The sequence below is a fragment of the Acomys russatus genome, chromosome 19, assembly GCF_903995435.1.
Source record: "Acomys russatus chromosome 19, mAcoRus1.1, whole genome shotgun sequence".
NCBI classification, from domain to species: domain Eukaryota; kingdom Metazoa; phylum Chordata; class Mammalia; order Rodentia; family Muridae; genus Acomys; species Acomys russatus.
In genome coordinates, this window is record NC_067155.1 from 18,118,273 (window position 1) to 18,138,764 (window position 20,492).

Below are 20,492 nucleotides of genomic sequence, written 5' to 3' on the forward strand. Positions count from 1 at the left end.
AAGAACCTGCCTGCCTCTGTCTCTCAAATTCTGGGATTAAAGGCATGTGCTACTGTGACCAGCAGCTTAATTTACTTTTGAGTGCAAGGTTTTAAGCACTCAGCCTCTGCATACCCTGGACCAAGCTGTGCAGTTTATAACCCAGTATGTGGCCCCCGGACAGACCTGGTCATCAGACACCTGCTGGATGTGCATGTGGGTGCCGTTAAGGATGTGCAGCCTCGTGTACCCATACTCCTTCACACGCACGGCACTCCAGGGTTTGGGTTTCCTGACAAAAGGAGTCAGCAGCTCTTCACAGCCCTGCAGATGGTCAGACAGATGGTCAGGCAGATGGCCAGACAGATGGTCAGACAGTCAGACAGATGGTCAGGCAGATGGCCAGACAGATGGTCAGACAGTCAGACAGATGGTCAGGCAGATGGTCAGACAGATGGCCAGACAGATGGTCAGACAGATGGTCAGACAGTCAGACAGATGGTCAGGCAGATGGTCAGACAGTCAGACGGATGGTCAGGCAGATGGTCAGACAGATGGCCAGACAGATGGTCAGACAGATGGTCAGGCAGATGGTCAGACAGATGGCCAGGCAGATGGCCAAACAGAGATGGTCAGACAGATAGCCAGACAGATGGCCAGACAGATGGTCAGACAGACGGCCAAACAGAGATGGTCAGACAGACGGTCAGGCAGATGGTCAGACAAATGGTCAGACAGATGGCCAGACAGACGGTCAAACAGAGATGGTCAGACAGACAGTCAGATAGAAGGTCAGACAGATGGTCAGACAGACAGTCAGACAGACAGTCATACAGAAGGTCAGACAGACAGTCAGGCAGATGGTCAGACAGATTGCCAGACAGATGGCCAGACAGAAGGTCAGACAGATGGTCAGACAAGCACCGGACACACAGGCAGTGGAAAACACGTCGGGCCAGGCCTGCAGCCTCCAAGAAATGTCAGTTACAGCTTGGCTAAGGACCTTTGGTACCAGAGCTGGGCGTGGTGTGCACGCTTTTAATCCCAGCACTTGGGAGGCAGAGGCAGGAGAATCCCTGTGAGTCAGAGGCCAGCCTGGTCTACAAAGCGAGTCCAGAACAGCCAAGGCTACACAGAGAAACCTTCACTCGGAAAAAAAAAAAAACAAAAACAAAAACCAAAAAACTTTCAGTACCAGCAGTTGGCAGGCTGAGACAAGAGGATCACCAAATTCAAGGTCCGCCTGGTCTACATAGTCAGGTCCAGACCAGCCTGGATTATAGAGTGAGAGCCTGGCTCAAAAATGAACTGGGGACTCCTGAGACGGCCGAGCGGATAAAGGCGCCCGCTTCTGTGCCTAACAACATGAGTTTGGTCCCTAGAACCTGCATGGTGAAAGGAGAAAAACGGCTCAAACATGCGCCAAGTGTTATGGGTGAGCATGGTTTGTAATCCCAGCCCCTCGGAGGCAGAGGCAGGAGCATCAGAAGTTCAAGGCCTGGAAAGGTGGCTCAGTGGTTAAGAGCACTGGCTGCTCTTGCAGAGGGTCTGGGTTTTTGTTACACACACACACACACACACACACACACACACACACACAGCGGCTCACTGCAGTCTTATGGAGGATCCACACCCTATTCTGAACCCTTCAGGCATTGCATGCGCATGCTCTGCATACATACATGCAGGCAGCAAAACATCCATACACGTAAAATAAAATAAATTAAATTAATTTAAAAGCTGTATACATAATAAGTAAATAAATATTTTTTAAAATTTATTTATTATTATGTATACAGTGCTCTGCCTGTGTGTACACCTACAGGCCAGAAGAGGGCGCCAGATCTCACTATAGATGGCTGTGAGCCACCATGTGGTTGCTGGGAATTGAAAGCAGGACCTCTGGAGGAGCAGGTGGTACTCTTAACCTCTGAGCCATCTCTCCAGACCCAAATATTTTTTTAAAAAGAGAGGAAATACTTAAAAAAAAAAAAGGGGGGGTGAGACTGAACGCAAGACGGAGAAAAGGTGTGGGTCGTAGCCCTCCCCTCCTGCCCGCTGCGCTGTTTGCTTTTTGGTCTGGATGGGTTTTCTTTGTTTGTTTGTTGTTGTTGTTGTTTTGTTTTTTCGACACAGGGTCTCTCTGTGTAGCCTTGGCTATCCTGGACTCATTCTGTAGACCAGGCTGGCCTCGAATTCACAAAGATCTGCCTGCCTCTGCCTCCCAAGTGCTGGGATTAAAGGCGTGCAGCACCACACCTGGCTGATCTGGATAGTTTTTAACTGTAGTTTAAAAAAAAAAAAAAAACATTTATTTATTTTATTTATTGCATATGAGTGCTTTATCTGCAGAAGAGGGCACCAGATCACATTATAGATGGCTGTGAGCCACCATGTGGTTGCTGGGAATTGAACTCAGGACCTCTGGAAGAGCAGGTGGTACTCTTAACCACTGAGCCATCTCTCCAGCCCTTAACTGTAGTTTTAATCATTCGTAAAAATGAATTTAAAGCCTGGCCTAGTGGTCTTTAATCGCAGCACATGGGAGGCAGAGGCAGGTGGATCCCTGTGAGTGTGAGGCAAGCCTGGTCTACAGATTAAGTTCCAGGATGGCCAAGGCTACATAGTGAGAACCTGTCTGTCTCAACAAACAAACAAACAAACAAACCATCTTTTAAAAAGGAGCCCCCCACTCGGGAGGCAGAGGCAGGCGGATCTCTGTGAGTTTGAGGCCAGCCTGGTCTACAAAGTGAGTCCAGGACATCCAAGGCTACACAGAGAAACCCTGTCCCAAAAAACCAAAAAAAAAAAAAAAAAAAAAAAAAAAAAAAAAAAAAAAAAAAAGAAAGAAAGAAAGAAAGAAAGAAAGAAAGAAAGAAAAGGAGCCCCCAGCCAGGCAAGGTTAGAGAGGGGAGAGGGTGAGATAGAGTGCTTAGGGCTTGGGCTAGCTTGGGCTACATGGAGAGACCATGTCTTAGTAGAAAAAAGAGAATTTTACAGTTAACGAAACCTAAAACCTAAAACACATTGCTTCCTTCCCTCCCTCCCTGCCCCCCCCCTTCTTTCTTTCTTTCCTTCTTGTGTGTGTGTGTCTTTGGTCACAGCTGCCTGACACCGGGGCTGGGAACTGAACTCTGGTCCTCTGCAGAGCAGCGGACACTCTTAACCGCTGAGCCTCTCTCCAGCGCACTGTGTGTGCTGGGTCTCACGTAAGTCCTTGGTGGTCTCAGATTTGCTACGTAGCTAAGGATGGTCCTGAATTCCTTCCACTTCCCAAATGCAAGGGGCACAGACAGCCCATGGTGGCTGGCTTGGTTTCCCGGTTTTGGTTTATTATTATCATCATCATTATTATTATTACTATTACTATTATTTACATTTTATTTGGGGTGTGTGTGTGTGTGTGTGTGTGTGTTATTCTCTTCCCACGTGTGGGTCCGGGGACTTGAACTCAGATCATCAGGTGTGGCATCGAGTACAGTTACTCACAAAGACAGCTCTCTCTGGTCCTGTTTAGCTTTTTTGAGATAAGGCCTCACACTGTAGCCCAGGCTGGTCTGGAACTCACCGTGTGGCCTTGAACTCAGGGCAGTCGTCTGGCTTCCAGCCACCAGGCGGAGGCTTCCAAGCACTGTTGTTTCTCCATCTTGTTTGCTCCCCTAGCCTAGGTTCCCCTGCCTGTCTGATGGGCACGCCATCGGCGGCACCTCCCACCCCCCCGCCCCTCCCCCACCACCCCCATCACCGTCTCCCGGGTCAGGACGCAATGGCGGTGGCTGTCACCCTGCCTTGCGCACACTTCCCACTCGCTCACCGCAGATCCTGTGATGATGTGAACCGGGCCTCGAGGGTTGGTATAGGGCTTTTCCAGGCTGCCATTAAATACCTGGAGAAAAGGACAAAGTGGCTGGTGGGTGATAGCAAGTCGGGGCCCCAGGGGAGGGTCTGATCTCACGAACATGATCAGCCTTTTGGGCCTGAGGCCTCCTTGGGCCTCACCTGGTAGTTGTAAATGGGCCACAGTCGTTCGTAGGAGTGCTCATGAGCCCAGAACTCCAGATCCACACCTAAGAGGGAACACAGTGAGTGATGATCAGGCTCTTGGGTGCAGAGAGATGAGGTGGGTGGGGGATGGGAGTGGGGGATGGGAGGTGGAGAGGTGCAGGGTGGGGGGGCAGGGTGAGGGTTAGGGGTGGGAGGTAGGGAGGTAAGTGGTAGAGGTGGGGGGTTGGGGAGGTGGGGGAGTGAGGTGGTGGGGGGGTGGGGGTAGGGGTGAGAGGTAGGGAGGTAAGGGGTGGGGAGGTGGTGTTTGGGGGGTGGGGTGGAGGAATGGGGGTGGGGAGGTAGGGAGGTAAGGGGTGGGGGATGGGGTGAGGTGGGGGTTGGGGAGGTTGGGGTGGGAGAGATGGAGGGTTGGGGTAGGGGTAGAGGTGGGAGGGATGGGGGAGGGGTGGGAAGATGAGGGTTGGGGAGGTCAGCGGTGGGGAGGTGGGGGAGTGGGAGGGTTGGAGGGTAGGGCTAGGGGGTGGGGGATGGGAAGGGTGGGGGTGGGAGGGGTGGAGGGATGGGGTAGGAGGTGGGGGGTGGGAGGGGTGGGAGAAGGGGGCAGGGAAGGGGCACTCCCCTAGGGTCACTCACCGTATTTATGGAAAAGATCCTCTAGGCCAAACAACTTGCCTTGGAGGCCTTTGCGGACCTGGTGAGCCAAGCAGAGGGGTGAGGGTAAAGCTTCAGCCTGTCTGCACCCCCCACCGAGTCTCACTGCCACCCAGGAAGGGGCCTCACCCTGCTCTCGTGCCTCGTGCAGTCATCCAGATCCGCATTGGAACAGTACATCGGCCGGTGGCCCATCGTGATGATCCACGGTCGGGCCTCCCGGTTCTTATTGGCTTTCTAGAGAAAGGGGCCAGAGTGAGGGAGAGCAACAGGGGCAAGAGACCAGAGCCAGAGTCGGGTGCGCACCGGGGCCTTACCTGGAGGTCATTCTCCAGCCAACGGAACTGCCTCTCCACCAGGTGACGGCCATAGTGCAGGAAGAAGTACACCTCAGTGGAGAAGGAGATGATATGGGCAGGGCCCAGGTCCCAGCTGCAGGGGTCAAAGGGCAAAGGTCAGAGGTTGGGAGTATCGCCCATCCTTCAGGGTAGCCGGGCCAATCCCTCAGCACCCACCACATTACCTGTACCACAAGCCTTCATTGTCTCCCGGCATGCTAAAGCGAGCCTTGTAGTTAGAGAAATTGCTGGAGGGGGCGGGGGAGGGGGGAGAGGATTATAATGAGCAAGGGGTAAGGACCTATACGAGGTAGCCCTCCCCCCCCCCCAGACAGGGTCTCTCTGTGTAGCCCTGGCTGTCCTGGACTCGCTTTGTAGACCAGGCTGGCCTCGAACTCACAGAGCTCCGCCTGTCTCTGCCTCCCAGAGTGCTGGGATTAAAGGCGAGCGAGCACTACCACATATCAAGTGTGGCTCCCAGCCCACCCATTTTCTCTCCCTTTCCCCCTCCTCTTCTCCCCCCTACCCCCTGCACTTCAGATGAGGCGTCATGAGGTACTTAAGAGTCTAACTCGGACACAGCCGTCGTCACCCCTCTGGCCTTTGTGCACACCCGCAGTGCACACCCGCAGCCTCCACCCACACTCACTAGCGCTGCTCGTGGTTCCCAGGGCACGTCATGTACGGCAGGCTGGCAGCCACCGGTTCAATGAGCCGCATGAATCTGTCCCCGACGCGAGCATTATCCTGGTCCATGTTGTAGGCAAAGTCTCCTGGGGGCCGGGAGTAGGGGGTGGGGGGAGTAGTAAGGAATGGAAGAGAGTGAGGGCCAAGCTCTGCTCTCTGTAGGATCAAAACCTAGTGGGTCCTGTTCCCTATGTGATACCCTCTCATAGGGGCAGCCCATCTCTGCATCTTCTTCGCTCCCAGAGTAACACAGCTGGGTCTAGTTTGATGATGACATTGCTAGGCAAATGTTTTGTTTTTTAATTGCTAGAGATTGAACCCAGGTCTTCTGAATGGTAGGCAACTGGGGTATTCCACACCCCAGCCCCTCACTGGGGGATTCTAGGCAGGGGCTCTACCACTGAGCCACACCCCCAGCCCCTCACTAGGGGATTCTAGGCAGGGGCTCTACCACTGAGCCACACCCACAGCCCCTCACTGGGGGATTCTAGGCAGGGGCTCTACCACTGAGCCACACCCCAGCCCCTCACTGGGGGATTCTAGGCAGGGGCTCTACCACTGAGCCACACCCCAGCCCCTCACTGGGGGATTCTAGGCAGGGCCTCTACCACTGAGCCACACCCCAGCTCCTCACTGGGGGATTCTAGGCAGGGGCTCTGCCACTGAGCCACACCCCAGCCCCTCACTGGGGATTCTAGGCAGGGGCTCTGCCACTGAGCCACACCCCAGCCCCTCACTGGGGGATTCTAGGCAGGGGCTCTGCCACTGAGCCACACCCCAGCCCCTCACTGGGGGATTCTAGGCAGGGGCTCTACCACTGAGCCACACCCCAGCCCCTCACTGGGGGATTCTAGGCAGGGGCTCTACCACTGAGCCACACCCCAGCCCCTCACTGGGGGATTCTAGGCAGGGGCTCTGCCACTGAGCCACACCCCAGCCCCTCACTGGGGGATTCTAGGCAGGGGCTCTACCACTGAGCCACACCCCAGCCCCTCACTGGGGGATTCTAGGCAGGAGCTCTACCACTGAGCCACACTCCCAGCCCCTCACTGGGGGATTCTAGGCAGGGGCTCTACCACTGAGCCACACCCCAGCCCCTCACTGGGGGATTCTAGGCAGGGGCTCTACCACTGAGCCACACCCCAGCCCCTCACTGGGGGATTCTAGGCAGGGGCTCTACCACTGAGTCATTCCCACATCCTTAGGGGGGTAGGTGTTTTGTTTTGTTTTGATTTTGAAACAAGGCCACACTAAACCATCCAGTCTGGCTTTCAATTCTAGACAACTCTCCTGACTCACTCAGCCTCTCCGCTCCTGGATTACAAACAAGGGCTACCATGCCCAGTCATCTCAATTTATCATGACATTTCTGTGTATTCTGAATGAGCCTTACCTCTAATAAAAATAGTAATGATGGTGAGAAATAGGAAACCGAAGCCCCATCCCTTCAGAACCACCCCAGCCCATCCTAGCACCGGACTGATGGGTACCCAGTCCACCAGCCTCCAGGCGCACCCTCGCCCGTGCCTCACCCACATGGAGCACGGCATCAAACATGCCCTGATGAGTGTCCCTCCGCAGCCTGGGCAGGGCCTTCGGGTTGTCAGCCCCCATGTCCCCAAACACAGCCAGGCGAGGGCTCCAGTGAGTCCCTTTCTTCAAGGCTGTGAAACGAAACCGCCGGCTCCAGCCCTGGGAGCTGCCACAACGGTAAACTGAGGGAAGAAGAAAAAACAGACCTCTGTGAGCTGGGGAGGAGGGACCAGGGCCTTTCCACAGGCTCCACCCTCAGGTCGCTGGAGATGCAGGAAAACTTCCGGCATCATCGTCGCCGTTACTATTAGCGACACAACATCTCAGGTAGCCCAGAGTAGTCTTCAAATTTCTTTTCTTTTTTTCCTGCCTGAGACAGGGCTTCCCTGTGTAGCCTTGGCTGTCCTGGACTCGCTTTGTAGACCAGGCTGGCCTCGAACTCACAGCGATCCGCCGGCCTCTGCCTCCCGAGTGCTGGGATGAAAGGCGTGCGCCACCACGCTCAACTCTAACCTTACCTTTCTACGTAGCAGGATGACTTGGGATCTTTGAATCATCCTGCCTCCTCCCAAATGCTGGGATCACAGGCCTGGGTGGTTATACCCAGTCAAGGGTCTCACAGCCTCGGGTCTCACTCACTCCTGTGAGCCGCCATCCCAGCCTCAACGGCAGGTCTCCCTCTCGCCCACTCCCAGCCCCTCTCACCATACTGGGCACCCGGCACCAGCTTCTGCAGTGTCACGCGGTGGATATAGAGCTTGCGCCGTAGGACTCCCCCATCCACGAAGGTGCTGGTGGTGCCATGGGCACGAAAGGAGAGTGGCCCAGACAGCTGCGTGCCGAACTGCACCTCGGACCGGGCTGGCGCCCACGTGATCCAGGTCACAGTCATGGAGCCTGGCTCACCTGGGGAGAGAGAGGAATCAGAGAAGGGGACTGAGCAAGGTACCGAGGAGGAGTCTGATAACACTTAACAGCTGCTGTTTAGTCCAGCCCCTCTGCTAGTTCCATGCTGGCTCCCCTTGGGAGTGACTTCGTCGTGACTCCGTCTCCCTGAGCCTCAGTTTCCCTCGTATGTGAAACGGAACAGGGCTATCCGTCTTACAAGGTTGTGAGGTAGCAAGGATGTGACAAATACAATTGGCAGGTTGCACCAGGGGCGCCAGGTCCTGGAATTCAACCAGTGAGAGCTGAAAATACTCAGGAGAGAGCCGGGCATGGTGGTGCATGCCTTTATTCCTTTAATCCCAGCAGAGGCAGATAGCTGAGTTCGAGGCCAGCCTGGTCTACAAAGCGAGTCTAGGACAACCAAGGCTACACAGAGAAACCCTGTCTCGAAAAAACCAAAAAATGGAATAAATTTAAAAATAAAATAAAATAAAGAGGCTGAACACCGTCCTTGCCAGGCGGTGGTGGTGCACAACTTTAATCCCAGCAGAGGCAGGCAGATCACTGTGAGTTCGAGGCCAGCCTGGTCAACAAAGGGAATCCAGGACAGCCAAGGCTACACAGAGAGACCCTGTCTCGAAAAACCAAAAGGAAGCCGGGCGTGGTGGCTCACGCCTTTAATCCCAGCACTCGGGAGGCAGAGGCAGGCGGATCGCTGTGAGTTCAAGGCCAGCCTGGTCTACAAAGCGAGTCCAGGACAGCCAAGGCTACACAGAGAAACCCTGTCTCGAAAAACCAAAAAAAAAAAAAAAAAAAAAAAAAAAAAAAAAAAAAAAAAAAAAAAAACCAAAAGGAGGAGGAGGAGGAGAAGAAGAAGAAAATACTCAGGAGAGAAAAGAGTAATAATCAAAGGCTCAGTTCTTATGACCTGAGCTCCATCTCCAAGACCTACATCAAGACCTACATGGCTTCCAAAAGGTGTCCTCTGAGCTGGGCAATTTGTTGTTGTTGTTTCGAGGCAGGGTTTCTCTGTGTAGCCCTGGCTGTCCTGGACTCACTTTGTAGACCAGGCTGGCCTCGAACTCACAGCGATCCTCCTGCCTCTGCTGGGATTAAAGGGACAAAGGCATGCACCACCATGCTCTGCCTGAGCTGGGCAATTTTTAATCCTAAGAGGAAAGGAAATTTCTGTGGGTCGATGCCAGACTGGCCTAAATAGGGAACTGCAGGCCATCCAGGACTACATAGTGAGACCTTGTCTAAAAACAAAAGCCTTTGACCCCCTATATGTATACTCCTGGCATGGGTGTGCCTTCCTCTTATACAAACAAAATAAGAAATGAATTTATAAGAACATTCAGGAGTTGGAGAGATGGCTCAGTGCTTAAGAGCACTGGCTGTTCTTCCAGAGGACCTGGGTTCAGTTCCCAGCGCCCACAGGATAGTGCACAACCATCTGTAACTCCAGTTCCTGGGTATCTGATGCCCTCTTCTGGTCTCTGAGGGTTCTGCATGTACATGGTTCACAGACATGCATATAGTCAAAACACCCATAAAATGACAAAAATACATTTTAAGGGTACGTGGCTCAGCTTGTAGAGTGGCTGCCCAGCACGCACAAAGCTCTGGGTCCAGCACTCAGGATACTGAAACAGAAGAGTTGGAAAAACCAGGCCAGCCTGGACTACATAACAAATTCTGAGCTAACCTGGGTGTCATAGCAAGGCTCTGTTAAGAAAGAGACAAACAGGGGGCTGGAGAGATGGCTCAGCGGTTAGCAGAACTGGCTGCTCTTCCAGAGGTCCTGAGTTCAATTCCCAGCAACCACATGGTGGCTCACAACCTTCTGTAATGGGATCTGATTCCTTCTTCTGGTGTGCATGAAAACAGAACACTCATACACATTAAATAAATACATAAATATTTCAAAACAAGCAAACAAACACGGAGGAGAGAGAGAAACTCACACACAAGCCCACCCCTGTGTGTGATTCATATTCATCTATGGTGTAGTTCATGTTACTGTAAAGAACCCTAAAGAAGCTCTCTGTCTCTGTCTCTGTCTCTGTCTCTCTCTCTCTCGCTCGCTCTCTCTCTCTCTCTCTCTCTCTCTGTTTCTCGCTCTCTCTCGCTCTCGCTCTCGCTCTCTCTCTCTCGCTCGCTCTCTCTCTCTTGCCCTCTCTCTCTCTCTCACACACACACAAACGTGCACACATGCACACGCAAGAACATGTACATACACATATGTGTGCGCACACACATGTGCATGCATGTACACACACACTCATGAATACACACACATAGCCCGAAAGACATAAAATCAGGAGAAGGGACATATTGGAAGACGAGGGCGACCAGTGGCTAGAATAAGATCAGGTGAGCAGTGGGTGAGTGCGAGCCAAGTGCATTACGTACATACACAAAACGTCATTATGGGGCTGGAGGGATGGCTCAGTGGTTAAGAGCACTGTCTGCTCTTCCAGAGGTTCTGAGTTCAGTTCCCAGCAACCACGTGGTGGCTCCCAGCCATCTACAGTGAGATCTGGCGCCCTCTAGTGGATCTAATGCTCTGTTGTATGTGGAGCACTCATATACAATAAATAAATAAAATCTTTTAAAAACAAAAACAAAATGTCATCATGAGCTGGGCAGTGGTGGCACACACCTTTAATCCCAGCACCTGGGAGGCAGACAGGTGGATCTTTAAGCTCGAGGCCAGCCTGGTCTACAGAGTGAGTTCCAGGGCAGCCAAGGCTACACAGAGAGACCCTGTCTCAAAAAAAAAAAAAAAAAAAAAAGACAAACACAAATTTAAAAACAAGCTGGGCATGGTGGCACGCACCTTTAATCCCAGCACTCGGGAGGCAGAGGCAGGCAGATCGCTGTGAGTTCGAGGCCAGCCTGGTCTACAAAGTGAGTCCAGGACAGCCAAGGCTACACAGAGAAACCCTGTCTCAAACAACAACAAAAACAAAACAAAACAAAAAAAAACCAAAACAAACAAAGAACCATTGCAATACAGTAGCTACCTTCAAGTACATTGTGTTGAGCACTGAGTCATGGAGAGGTGACCTACAGTGTGCTGGCTCGCAGGTCTGTGCAAACACTATGGGCCTGTGCCTTTGTGTGGCGGTGCCTGGAGCTCCTTCTGGTTTGGCATCCAGAGAATGCCCTGCCAGCCATCTTTGGTGACTAGGAGGGACAACCTTAGGCAAAGGACAATGCCTGACACAGTGAAGATTAAGGGCTGAGTCAATGTCCCTATTTTTCTCCCTCGCCTATGCTGGCCTGCAGCTAACATTACTCACTGGTGACATCACTGAGAGCACCACACAGATATCCAGAGGCCAGCTAGGTGGGAGAAGGAGGGGGGCAGAGGCCAGCTGGAGGGCAGGAGAGGCTGTGAAGTTCACCCTGTCTGCAGGGAGGGACGGGCAGCGTCTCAAGCTGTAGCGCCATCAGCTCGGAACTTGTAGTGTTGCCCAGAGTAGCCTTGAGCCTGCAGCAGCCCTCCTACCTCAGCTGGGATAATAGGACTGAGTTACCATGCCTGGCTCCCGAGCAAATCTTTACGCGGTGGTTTTTTTTATATCACAGGTCAGGTTCTGTAATGACAGCCTCTAATTCTCCTCTCTTTCTTTCTTCTTTTTCCTCTTCCTCTTCTTCTTCTTCTTCTTCCTCCTCCTCTCCTCCTCCTCCTCAAGATAAAGGTCCTCTGTGTAGCTCTGGCTGTCCTGGACTCCTCTTTGTAGACCAGGCTGGCCTCCAACCCACAGCGATCTGCCTGCCTCTGCCTCCCAAGTGCTGGGATTAAAGGCGTGCACCACCACGGCCGGCTTCTTCCCCTTCTTAACAGGCCCTCAACGTATAACCCTCACTGGCCTAAAACTTGTTAGGAAGACTAGGCTGGTTTTAAATTAAAACTCTGCCTTTGCCTGCTCTGTGCTAGGTTAAAGGTGTGCACTGTCACACATAGCTTCCCTCTCTCTCTCTGTCGCTCTGTCTCTCTCTCTCTCTCTCCTTCCTTTTGCAAACATAGATTTTATTGAAAAGTGAAAGAACTCCCAGGACTAAGAGGAATACACACTTTAGAGTCTCAAATCAAGAAAGAATCAACACAGTCAAGGCTCTAAAAATACCAGGTGGAGCTGGGCGCAGTGGCACACGCCTGTAATCCCAGCACTCCGTGAGTTCAAGGCCAACCTGGTCTACAGAGCAAGTTCCAAAACAGCCAAGGCTACACAGAGAAACCCTGTTTCGAAAAACCAAAGCCCAACGACTCAAAATGCTTGCCATGATGTCTAAGGACTTGAGTTCAATCCCAGGAGCCCACGGTGGAAGGAGAGAAATCAACTCTTACCAGTTGTCCTCTGGTCACCACACACCACATAATCCTCCTTCACACACACAAGCAATAAACAAACTAAATGTCACATGGAGCCAGGGATGGTGAGGACACCTGTAACTCCACGAGTTCAATACCAGCCCAGGCCACATAGTGAGTTCCAGGCCAGCTGTTTCTAAACACCAAACACAACAACAACAACAAGTAAACAATACCAAGTAATACTGTAACAATAAGGGCATAAATTCTTCTACCAAGAATGTGAAAGCACAGGCCAACTTAGCAAGGCGTGGTGGAGCACATCTGCGAACCAAGACTCGGGAGACAGGCAGGAGGGTGGCAGGTTTGAGGACAGCCCAGGAGAAATAGGGAGAGCCTGACGGAGAAGGAAGAGGAAGGAAAGGGGGTGGGTGGGCAGGGGGGAGGTGAGGAGAGAGGGGAGGACGGAGGGGAAGAGAGGGGAGGAGGGAGGGGAGGAGGGAGGGGAGGAGGGAGGGGAGGAGGGAGGGAACTACACATAAGCTGGGCATGATGGTGCGCATTGCAATCCCCTCCACTTGGGAAACTGAGGCACAATCATCATGAGTTGGAGGTCAGTCTGAGCTACATAGCGAGTGTCAGAGACAAAAAGTAAACAGTCATGGCTGGGCGTGGTGGCGCACGCCTTTAATCCCAGCACTCCGGAGGCAGAGGCAGGTGGATCGCTGTGAGTTCGAGGCCACCCTGGTCTACAAAGCGAGTCCAGGACAGTCGAGGCTACACAGAGAAACCCCTGTCTCGAAAAACCAAAAAAAAAAAAAAAAAAAAAAAAAAAAAAAGTATACAGCTCCCCTAAGAATACGGGGATATAGGATCTATGGGGGCCACCGCTCACACGTACAACGGGAATACGGAAAGGATGCCCCAGGAGCTAACAGGGTAGCTACACGGAGGTGGGTGGGTGTGGTGAGGATGGGAAAGGGTCCTGAACACAACAGCGAGAGCTGACATTTCTCCAGTTGACTTTTTGTATGACTCCCACTTCTAGGAGTGTATTATACTCTCTCTCTCTCTCTCTCTCTCTCTCTCTCTCTCTCTCTCTCTCTTTCTCACACACGCACACACACACACACCTAAAATGAAGAAGAACCTAAGGCTAAAGACACACACGGCTCAGTGGTTAAGAACACTGTGAACAGCAATGAGCAGTGATCGCACTGGATTTTCACCCAGAGGATGAAAGAAATAGTCACAAATCCACAGTGAAGAGGAACCGCTGACTAAGTGAATGAATGAAGGAGGCAGGAGGGAGGGATGGCTCTTCCTCCCACAGACACTTCAATTAGATGGAAAGGAACGGCTGGGATCCTGGCTCAGTGGTAGAGCCCCTGCCTAGAATCCCCCAGTGAGGGGCTGGGGTGTGGCTCAGTGGTAGAGCCCCTGCCTAGAATCCCCCAGTGAGGGGCTGGGTGTGGCTCAGTGGTAGAGCCCCTGCCTAGAATCCCCCAGTGAGGGGCTGGGGTGTGGCTCAGTGGTAGAGCCCCTGCCTAGAATCCCCCAGTGAGGGGCTGGGGTCATGGCTAAACAACATAGCCCTTGCCTAGCATGTGGGAGGCTGAATTTCATTTGTATTCATACAAAAGAGCATGTTTAAAAACATATATATATATGTCTCCCCAAGCTTTAGTCGAACCCCAGCTGGCTGGGGCATATATATATGGAAAGAGGGAATAAGAAAACTTACAAGTCTCAGGCTAGCACACCATGGAGAATCACTGTAGTCAGGAGCCATTGAAAACTAGTGGGTGAGAATTTTTGGAGACAGAATTGCACCGTCTTGTGCAGTCTCTCCACAAGCTTTTTCTTAGCTCCAAGGGCTTCACAGTGGAGAGACCCAGCAGGCACCGGCTTAAACAGTCAATGAATTAGGCTCAGCAGCACAGTAAGGCGTGTTTACCCCACAGACCCTCTGGTACCCTATGTGGAGAGGGACACAAGGCCACAACTACAATCTTCTTGCCCCAGATACAATCTTACTACTAACCTTGAAACAATAGCAAAGAGCCATAAAAGAGTGACTGTTTTCAGAAATAACTGACCAACACTCAGAAAATAGGAAGGTCAGGAAAGATAAAGACTCTGAGTGCTGGGTGTGGTGGCAGATTCCCCTGAGGTCCTGGCACTTGGGAAACTGAGGCAGGGAGATTTCTAGGTTGGGTCTAGCCTGGGCTATAGAGATCCAGACAAAGGAGCCGCAGCCCCTAAAGCCAAGGTAAGATTCTGGGCTACAACTGAAATCAGTGGTGACCCTGAGTAAGGCCTGAGTAAAGTCTGCAGTTTCACCAGAACCTTACCAGTGTCTGCTGTCTGCCTTTGTTTTAGTCTGATTTTGGTCTGCTCTGTTAGGGTTAGGGTCTTACTCAGTAGCCATGGGGGGGGGGGGGGGGTCCCGGAACTCATAGCGTGGCCACAGCTGTTTTAGTGTGTGTTTCAATGCAGCTGGGTTGATGTCATGCACCTAAGCTCAGCAGGCCTGCCTCCCTCAGCTTCCGGACCAGCTGGGATCACAGATGCATATGGCCATTTTCTGGCTCCAATTCCTCCTTTTCTTCCTTTCTTTGTTGGGCTGGGGAGTGAGTCCTGGGCTCTATGGGGCTATATCTTTTTTTGGGGGGGGGCTCTTTTGAGACAGGGTCTCTCTGTGTAGCCTTGGCTGTCCTGGACTGGCTTGTAGACCAGGGTAGCCTCGAACTCACAGCGCTCCACCTGCCTCTGCCTCCCGAGTTCTGAGATTAAATACTATTATTTTTTCAAATTATTTTTGAGACAATGTCCACGCTCGCCTTCCTCTTGCCTCAGCCTTCATAGTGCTGAGATTGCAGGCATGCGCAAACAGCCCAGGTTGCTTTGCCGCCAAAGGAATCGGTCTAGAGGTCTCCACTATTTCAAAGCTAAAAGCTTTAAAATGTTTCACCAACAAGAAACCATCAGAGGCTACATTTTGGTGTAGTTTCAAAGAAAAGGAGCCACGATTATCACAAACCACTGCCAGAGCGGTGGATCCAGGCCGACTGAGCAGGTGGGAAACCCGGCAGAAACTCAGCCTGGCCTTAAAGAGATGTAAGGGCGCCCGAGATAGCCCAGTGGCTAAAGCCGCCCGCGCAGCCAAGCTGACCACCCAAATTCAAGCCGCAGAACCCACGTGGTAGGAGCAAGCCAGCGCCCCAAAGCTGTCCTCTGACCTTCGTATTCTCCCACAACAGTACGTCCAGAACGTTTAAAACGTTTAAAAAGAGAGATTTGAAATCGCCCAAGTCCTTAACAGTCTCTTCACTGGCCTCCACACATGCGTCGTTGCGCGTGTGTGCATACACGCATGCGCGCGCAATTTTTTTTTTTTTTTTTAATAGAGAGATTTAAAAATACGGGCTGGTGAGATGGCTCAGTGAGTAAAGGTGCCTGCCACTAAGCTTGATGACGGGGGTTCAGTCGCCAGGACCCACACCGTGGAAGGAAAGAATCGACTCTCTGGAGCTCTCCTCCGACACCCCCGACGCACACTAATAAATGCATAAAGCATAAAGCCGGGGCAGTGGTGGCGCACGCCTGGAATCCCAGCACTCGGGAGGCAGAGGCAGGCGGATCGCTGTGAGTTCGAGGCCAGCCAGGTCTACAGAGTGAGTCCAGGACAGCCAAGGCTACACAGAGAAACCCTGTCTGGAAAAACAAACAACAAAAACCACATGTAAAACAATGGCGTTCTTCACTAACTTTTTTGGGGAGAAGGGTTTAAAAAAATGGTTCTCATTCAATAAAAATGACATTTACACTGGAGGATTTTTTTTTTTTTTTTTTGGTTGGGTGGGTGTTTTTTTTTTTTTTTTCCCCCGAGACAGGGTTTCTCTGTGTAATGACTCCAACTGTCCTGGAACACTCTCTCTCTCTCTCTCTCTCTCTCTCTCTCTCTCTCTCTCTCTCTGTCTCTCTCTCTGTCTCTGTCTCTCTCTGTCTCTCTGTCTCCGTCCGTCCGTCTGTCTGTCTGTCTGTCTGTCTGTCTCTCTCTCTCTCTCTCTCTCTCTCTCTCTCTCTCTTTCTCTCTCTCTCTGTAGACCAGGCTGGCCTCGAACTCCCAGCGATCTGCCTGCCTCTGCCTCCTGAGTGCTGGGACTACAGGCGAGCGCCACCACCGCCCCGGCCTCTCATATATAAAATCTTAAAACACAAAAGCAGAAGAGAGCCTATGAAGGAGAGGAACAGTCTAAAAGAAAAGGGGGTGAGAGAGGGTGATGGGAATGAAGGACGGCAAACAGCCACGTTCTCGGTCCCATGAAGACTCTAGACCTGGTCAATCACACACACACACATGCACACACGTGCACACACATGCACGCACACTCACATGCATGCACACACACGCACACGTACACACATGCCCGCATACACACATGCATGCACACTCACACGTACACACATGCACGCATACACAGGCATGCACACACACGCATGCGCACACACGCACGCACACACACGCACACACGTGCACATGCACGCACGTGTACACACATGCACGCACACTCACATGCATGCACGCACACACGCACACGTACACACATGCACGCATACACACATGCATGCACACACGCACGCGCACACACGCACACACATGCACAGGCGTGCACATGTATGTCCATATGAAAACAGAAGGGAGATTATTTGAGGAGGACGAGGGTCAGTGAGGGAGAGGGAGGAGCATGTGAGGGTGACATGATATTCATGTATGAAAACGTCACGGTGCTGACCCGATGGCTCAGTGGGTAGAGGTGCTTGCTGCCAAGCCTGGTGACCTGAGTTCAACCCTGAGACTCCTGTGACGTAAGGAGAAAACTGACTCCTGAGAGCTGTCCTCTGACCTACACACACACACACACACACACACAATGTACATCCACATACACAAAATAGATAAACATATGTAATTTAAAAATTCTAGCCTGGTGGTGGTGGCAGCAGCAGTGGTGGCAGTGCACGCCTTTAATCCCAGTACTCAGGAGGCAGAGGCAGGTGGATCTTTGAGTTCCAGGCCAGCCAAGGATACACAGAGAAACCTTGTCTAGAAAAACAAAAACAAAACAAAACAAAACTTCTAAAGAAAGTGTCATGAAACCCACTATTTTGAACTTTTTAAAAATCAAAACAAATCAATGCACACATAAACAAAACCTCTCACAGAAATCAAAGTTCCCTGATGTTGGCAGTCATTTCTGGTGGCAAAACTTGGTTCTAATACAAGGTGGGTGAGAGAGTCTCTGCCACCACCAGAGCTCAGAGCTGTGACTCCACAGAAGGCAACTAGCAATGCATAGCTCCCACCACACCGTCTCCTCCTGTCACCTCACTGGGCCTCAGTGCCAAGGGTACCTTAGCACATAAGTAACAAACCTGGGATTGGAACCCAGGCAGTCTGGACACAGAGGTCCGCGTGCCCCTCAACTCCTTTTCTTTCTTTCTTTTTGTTTTGTTTTTTTTTGTTTTGTTTTGTTTTGTTTTTGTTTTTTGTTTTTTGAGACAGGGTTTCTCAGTGTAGCCCTGGCTGTCCTGGACTCACTTTGTAGACCAGGCTGGCCTCAAACTCACAGAGATCCACCTGCCTCTGCCTCCTGAGTGCTGGGATTAAAGGTGTGCACCACCACATCTGGCTTCTTTCTTTTTTTCAACTCCTTTCCTTTTTGTTTTGTTTTGAGACAGGGTCTTGAATAGCCCAGGCTAGGCTGGAACTCACTTTGTAGCCAAGGCTGGCGTTGAACTGATGCACCTGCTTTGACCTCTCAAGTGCTAGGAATACAGGTGTGAGCTCCTACACCCAATGGATTTATTTACCTATTTATTTTGAGGCACGGTCTCCTGTAGCCCAGGCTGGCTTTGGATTTTCTCTTGAGCTGGTCTTGATCTCCTGACACTATTGCTTCCATATTCTGAGCACCAGGACTAGAGTCACCTTACCCACATCCCATCACCTCTGGGTAAAAGAGCTTCCCCAACCTGGAGTAATGGTCTGTGCCTGAAACCCCAATATTTGGAAAGCTGAGGCAGGAGGGTTGAGAACTCAATGCTATCCTGGGCTAAAGACTGAGACTCTGTCTTAATAAACCATATATTTTTAATAGCCTGGGAATAGCTCAGTTTGGTGGAGTGCTTGCCCCTCACGCACAGGACCCTGGGTTCAATCCCTAAGACCTAGTCTCAAAAAGAAAAAATAGGGGTGGGAGAGGGAGAGGAAAGACGGAAAGGAGAGGGGAAAGAAGAAGAAGAAGAAGAAGAAGAAGAAGAAGAAGAAGAAGAAGAAGAAGAAGAAACAAAAACAAAGACAAAGACAAAAACAAAAACAAAAACAAAAACAAACCAGAGCATAGCAGCTCAGTCCTGCAATCCCAGCACCTAAAAGGCTAAGACTGAAGGTCCAGGGAGACTTTCAGGCTAGCCTGGGCTACAAGTGTGACACACTGCCTCAAAAGAATAAAAGCAAACACCTGGGAGGCAGAACTTGGGAAGTTCAGGAACTTAAGGCTAGCCTGGGCTACCAAACAAATCTGAGGCTAGCCTGGGCTACAGGAACCTATCTCCAAAAAAACTAGAAGGGGTGAAAGGCAGCCTTCCCCTTCCAGAAGGAAGGGGAGAGGGATGCAGAAAGAGGCGACGCAGGCGGGAATCTAGTTCCCCACGTGATTCTCTCTCCCGCAACTGATTTTAGAAGCCAGCTGCACCAACTTGCCAGGCCCTGAGGTAAGAGAGGGAGGCAGAGAGCAAGGACAGGGCTGGATGGAGCACAGCAGCTTGTGATATGCGGTCACCACCCGTCCTTCCCCCACACAGTGGGACAGAAGCCTGGGGAAACCCCATTTCACAAAGTCAGACCACTGAGGCTGGAAAGGCAAGTCACCAGCCTGGGCTTCTCTGGCGATCCTGAGCCCTTCTCCCATGGAGGACCTCAGGGCAGGAGAAGGAGAGGCAGAAGGAGGCGAGGGGGCCAGTCAGTGGGGGGGGGGGGGGGAGGGGGGGGCCCTTACCTGGGTAGGACAGATGGACTTGCTCTGGGGTAACCCGAGGATACTCTGGGTTCCCCTGGGCTCCCAAGGAGAAAGCCAGGAGCAGACAGCAGCAGAGCCAGCATCCAGGCAAGGGCCTCATGGCAGGGGGATGGCGGGAAGCAGGGTCCAACGCAGAGATGTGGTCAGGTTCCGTTGGTGGGTCCCTCAGAGGATGGAGAATGGACCGATGCCAGGCACGGTCCGTCCGTCGGTCTAGGTGTCCGTGGGGGAGGGAGAACTGAGTGACTGAAACGTCTCCGATGGGGAGTGGCAGAAGCCCGATGCTGGCGAGAGAGAATAGCTAATGAGGTCTCTGAGCACCTCGCGGCTCGGGCGCTTTGCATAGATTGATTAATGCCGGGAGGCCTCGCAGCATTCCTGCGAGGTGGTGGCGGCCACAAATCTTCCACCTGCCCTGTCACCTTTAGGAAACTGAGCAACCTGGTGACTCAGTGGCACGGCTAGGATGAGTGAGGTGCAAGCTGGTTTGAACCCTTCCGGCCCAGGCTCCTGCTTCTGGGGGTGGGCTAGGGAGGGTGCTGGGTGGCGGAGGGGCGGGAGGAGGGGATGGTGGAGGGATGCCTTTGACCACTCCATCACCAACACCTCAGCTTTCTCTTAACAATCTGGTCCCCAAACTCTTAGCATCCCACTGTACCCTCAGCCTCTCCATTTTATCCTCAGATCTCTCCACTTTATTCCTCAGGACCTGATTTACACACACACACACACACACACACACACACACACACACACACACACACACACACACACACACTCTCCCAGATTCCTCATTAGCCCCCTGTCTTCAGGCCCCACTCCTCCAGGGCTGTGTCCTCATACCAGCCCTGAACCTGCCTGTGCCTGAACCCCGTTTTCTCCCCAGCTTCCTGGCGGGCTTGAGGTTCTGAGAGGTTCGCTCCACCTGCACTCGGGACCTGGGCAGGTGCGTCGGGTCTGACCGAACCATCCACCGGAGACCGGGAGCTGGGGCGGGGGCGG

The 20,492-nt window shown here is 52.2% G+C and overlaps 1 protein-coding gene across 1 annotated transcript in view; it reads right to left on the bottom strand.

Moving 5' to 3' along the window:
* Positions 1–19,602, bottom strand: part of Acp7 (acid phosphatase 7, tartrate resistant (putative)) — a 27,938-nt gene extending 8,336 nt beyond the window's left edge. The window contains exons 1-11 of the mRNA XM_051162045.1: positions 19,470–19,602; positions 7,899–8,099; positions 7,193–7,375; positions 5,623–5,746; positions 5,159–5,221; positions 4,953–5,067; positions 4,765–4,872; positions 4,618–4,675; positions 3,979–4,046; positions 3,794–3,865; positions 115–303 (exon numbers count right to left, since the gene is read on the bottom strand). Coding sequence (XP_051018002.1) covers positions 115–303; positions 3,794–3,865; positions 3,979–4,046; positions 4,618–4,675; positions 4,765–4,872; positions 4,953–5,067; positions 5,159–5,221; positions 5,623–5,746; positions 7,193–7,375; positions 7,899–8,099; positions 19,470–19,590 — 1,302 coding nt within the window. The 5' untranslated portion in view covers positions 19,591–19,602. The remainder of the gene's footprint in view (positions 1–114; positions 304–3,793; positions 3,866–3,978; positions 4,047–4,617; positions 4,676–4,764; positions 4,873–4,952; positions 5,068–5,158; positions 5,222–5,622; positions 5,747–7,192; positions 7,376–7,898; positions 8,100–19,469) is intronic.
* Between the last annotated feature and the right edge of the window lie 890 nt (positions 19,603–20,492).